Source organism: Eimeria acervulina, genomic scaffold (assembly GCF_000499425.1).
Source record: "Eimeria acervulina Houghton genomic scaffold, Eah_scaff1099, whole genome shotgun sequence".
In the NCBI taxonomy this organism is placed as follows: Eukaryota; Apicomplexa; class Conoidasida; order Eucoccidiorida; family Eimeriidae; genus Eimeria; species Eimeria acervulina.
This window is the reverse complement of record NW_013550386.1, coordinates 5,387-9,815: the sequence shown is the minus strand read 5'-3', so window position 1 is coordinate 9,815 and position 4,429 is coordinate 5,387. Positions and strand designations below refer to the sequence as shown.

Genomic DNA, 4,429 nt, shown 5'->3' with positions numbered 1-4,429 from the left:
GCAGCAGCAGCAACAGCAGCAGCAGCAGCAGCAGCAGCAACAGCAGCAGCAGCAGCAACAGCAGAAGAGAGACAGAGGCACGACAATAAACGAAACAGCAGCAAAAGGAGACAAATAAAAAGCATTTGCTTCCTTACAGCATCTCCACCGCCGCATGGCGGATGCTGCAGCGCTCGCCTGCAGCAGCAGCAGCAGCAGCAGCAGCAGCAGGGTTAAATTGAGTCTCTTCTGCTGCTGCGTGCGCTGCTAAACTCCCCAACGCTAAGGCTGCCTCATGACGAGCCATAGGATGTTCTTCTTTGTTGTCTAGACACTGCAGCAAAGCAGCAGCAGAAGCACATGCTGCTGCTGCTGCTGTTGTTGTTGCTGGTGCTGCTGTTGCTGCTGCACTCGTTGATTCCTCTCCTTCAGTTGCTGCTGCTGCTGCTGCTGCTGTTGGGAATTGAATCTGTCCTAAGACAAATGCAATTTCATGCCGCAGCAAAGCCGAGCTGTTGTCTTGCTGCAGTGCAGCAGCAACAGCAGCAACAGCAGCAGGCTCCTGCATATCCCTCAGAGTAAAGAGGGCTCGGTAGCTGCAACAGAGACAGCAAACAAATAAAATAAACAAAAATAAAATAACAATAAGGGAGACAAAGACTTTTAAACACAGCAATAGCAACAGCAACAACAGCAACAGCAACATCAGCAGCAGGAACACGAGAAGCAGCAGCAGCAACAACAGCAGCAGCTTCAACAACAGCAGCAGCAGCAGCAGCAGCTTCACCAGCTGCAGCATCAGCAGCAGCAACAGTAGTAGCAGCAGCAGCAGCTTCAACAACTGCAGCATCAGCAGCATCAGCAGCATCAGCAGCAGCAACTGCAGCAGCAGCAGCAGCAGCTTCAACAACTGCAGCATCAGCAGCATCATCAGCAGCAGCAGCAACAGCAGCAGCAGCAGCAGCAGCATACCGCAATGCGAGGTTTTGTGTCTTATCATTTAGCAGTGCTGCTAACTTCGGAATATCTGCTGCAGTGGACTCAGCAAAAGGAAGCGAAGGGTCAATTGTATTAAAACGAGAACGACCTCCTGCTGCTGCTGCTGCTGCTGCTGCTGCTTCTTCTGCTGCTCCTGCTGCTGCTCCCTCTGCTGCTGCTCCCTCTGCTGCTGCTGCTGCTGCTGCTGCTGCTGCTTTTTGATCAGCATGCAGCTTATGAACAGCAAGCAGACACGTCTCCTTCACTGCTGAGCTTTCATCGCTCAAATAGGCAGACAGCTAAACGCAAATACACAGACGCAATATACTCTCTTTAAACAAATCTATTTAAGTATATTATATAAATATATATATATATATATATGTTTATATATGTTTATTTATTTATTTATAAATAGACATATATATAGGCGTGCATAGAGACAAGCATATGTATATATATATATATATACGTTTGTATATATATATATATATGTTTACATATATATATATATATGTTTATAATATATATATATATATATGTTTATAATATATATATATATATATGTAAACAGATGCATACAAACAGAGGTCGTAGAAGATATTAATTAATATATTGAGCTGCCCATACACCCCAAATGCTTCATAAACATCTGCAGCTACTTAATGCAGCACTAAAGACAGACTGCAACAGCAGCAGCAGCAACAGCAGCAGCAGCAGCAGCAACAACAACAACGTCAGCAGCAGCAGCAGCAGCAATAACAGCAGCAGCAGCAGCATTGTTTTACTGTATCAAGAGATTGCTGAGAGCCGATAGCCGCGAGGGCCTCCGCTGCCTGCGGTGCACATACAGCAGAAACCTTTTTATTTTATTTTATTTTATTTTATTATTTTATTTTATTTATTTATTTGGTATTCATAGGCATGCATTCATCATTGCTGCGCAAGGAGAAGGAGATATACATTGTGATAATGCTGCTGCTGCTGCTGCTGCTGCTATTGCTGTTGATGGTACTACTACTATTGTTATTGCTGGTGCAGTTGTTGTTTCTGTTGCTGCTGCTGTTGATGTTTATGCTGTCGCTGCTGCTGAGGCAGTTCTCTTAATTACTGCGGCTGTTGCTGTTGCTGCTCTGCTGCTGTTGTTTTTGCTTCTGCTGCAGCAACAGCAGCAGCATCAACACCACCACCACCAACACCACCACCACCAACAGCAGCAGCAGCAGCAGCAGCAGCAGCTAGCTTACCTCGTGTCTAACCATCTCATCTTCTGTTTTATCTCTCAAAGTTGTTTCTAAGAAGCTAACTGCAGCAACGCTCTTCAATTGACCTAAGACGTAAGCAGCTTCATGTCTGTACACCCCAGCAGAAAACAAACAAATAAATAAATAAATTATTATTATTTATAATATATTATAATAATAGTGCTAATTATTATTACTATTATTATTATTATTATTACCTATAAACATTAATAAATACTATTATTATTATTTATAAGCATTTATAAATAATGTATTACTGTTACTTTTTATAAACAACAATTTATTATTATTTTAATCTTCATAGACAAATAAACAATAAAATAATAATAATAAGCAGAAAAATATCAATAAATAAATAAATTAAAATAAACTAATAAATTAATAAACAAACGAACAAACAAACAAATAAATAAACAAACAAACAAATAAATAAAACAAATAAATAAATAAATAAATAAATAAAACAAATAAACAAATAAATAAACAATTAATTAGACAAATCAATAATTACGCAAATAAACAAATAAATAAACAGGTAAACAAATAAATAAACAGATAAACAAATAAATAAATAAACAAACAGATAAATAAACAAATAAATAAACAAACAATTAATTAATTAAACAAACAAACAAACAAACAATTTACCGAAACAAGACGGAGTCAATAGTTTGTCTATCTGTAAGAGCAGCAATTAATAGTTGTGCTGCTTCTTCATTTGCATGCTCTCTTAATGAGAATAAGTGCTGCATTTTTAAGCAAATGGAGGCAGAAGGGTCTTTAAGGTCTCTCTCTATTTCTTTTAAAGAAGGAAGAGAGAAAAAACTGCTACTTTCGCCTTCTGCTGCTGCTGCTGCTGCTGCTGCTGTTGCTGCTGCTGTTGTTGCTGCTGCTGGGGTTGCTGCTGCAGCTGTTGTCTCCTCTTCTGCTACCTCAAAAGCCATCTTCAAAAAACAATTAAAAGAAAAAATACTCAAATAATAAAACAAACAATAATATAACACCCAAGTTTGCTGCTGCTGCTGCTGTTCCTGTTGCTGTTGCTGCTGCTGCTGCTGTTGCTGCTGTTGTTGCTGCTCTGTCCAATTGGTTATGTCTTCCTTTGGGTGTTTATTATTACTTTTTTATTGAATAAATTAATTAATTAATTAAAACAAAGAGAGGGAGAGAAGAAAAGAAGAACAAAGGCTTGCGCATGCAGCATCGACATATTTGGGGCCCTGTGGTGTACAGACACCGCAGCAGCAGCACTTCTTCTTTTGTTTCTGCTGTTTATTGTCTATTCTTCTTTTTAAATAAAACAAAATAATAAAACAAATTTAAACAAAATAATTAAGTTAACCTTCTTTTCATTTATAACTCCTTTCCCTTCAGGCTGCTGTCTGTTGCTGCTGCTGCTCTTGCGCATGCAACAGCAGCAGCAGCAACAGCAGCAGCAGCAGCAGCAGCAACTTTGACTGCTGTGCTGCAACAAAATACATCGGCAGCTGACGAGGTGTCTCTACACCTGGATCTGATCCCAAACACACACACACACACACACACATGCGCTGCAGCAACAGCAGCAGCAGCAGCAGCTGCTGCTGCTGCTGCAGCTGCTGATTCTCCTTCCTACTCCTTCTTCCCTTAACAGACGTCATGCGTGCATGCAGCAGCAGCAGCACCAACAGCAGCAGCACCAACAGCAACAGCAGCAGCAGCAGGAGCAGCAGCAGCAGCGAGGCAGCATGATGAAGGGCTACTCATTAGGATATATAAAAACCCTTTGTGGTTCTTCAGGTGTCTGTACACCTCAGAGGCCCGCAGCAAATATCTGTCTTTGTTTATCTTCACCTCTTCTTTCTACTTGCTCTCTTCATTCTTTTAAACATTTTAAAACTCAAAGTCGGCTTCTCTCTTCTCGCAGTCATTCACAAACAACACTCCTCAACAAACACACAATTATTTGCTGCAGCAGCAGCAGCAGCAGCAACAGTGGCAGCGGCGGTGGCGCGGCTTGCATGCACACTGCAGCAGCAGCAGCAGCAGCAGCAGCAGCAAGTTTCCGCAGTGCTGCTGGTCCTGCTGCTGCCGCTGCTGCTGCTGCTAGCGTTGGGAAGGAGACAGAAAGAAAGGAGACAGCAAACTCAGCAGATTTGCATGCTCTGCATGCGCAGCAAACAGCAGCAGCAGCAGCAGCAGCAGCAACAGATGGGGAGGCAGGAGGA

General features: G+C 41.7%; 1 protein-coding gene across 1 annotated transcript; it reads right to left on the bottom strand.

Annotated features, from left to right (window-relative positions):
* Nucleotides 1-133: 133 nt before the first annotated feature.
* Nucleotides 134-3,166, bottom strand: EAH_00055440 (PBS lyase HEAT-like repeat domain-containing protein, putative; the record flags this gene model as incomplete). The annotated part of the gene is made up of 4 exons (XM_013397681.1): nucleotides 134-575; nucleotides 952-1,256; nucleotides 2,205-2,310; nucleotides 2,871-3,166. The coding sequence occupies 4 exons, from the start codon at nucleotides 3,164-3,166 to the stop codon at nucleotides 134-136; spliced, it is 1,149 nt and encodes a 382-aa protein (XP_013253135.1).
* Nucleotides 3,167-4,429: the final 1,263 nt, after the last annotated feature.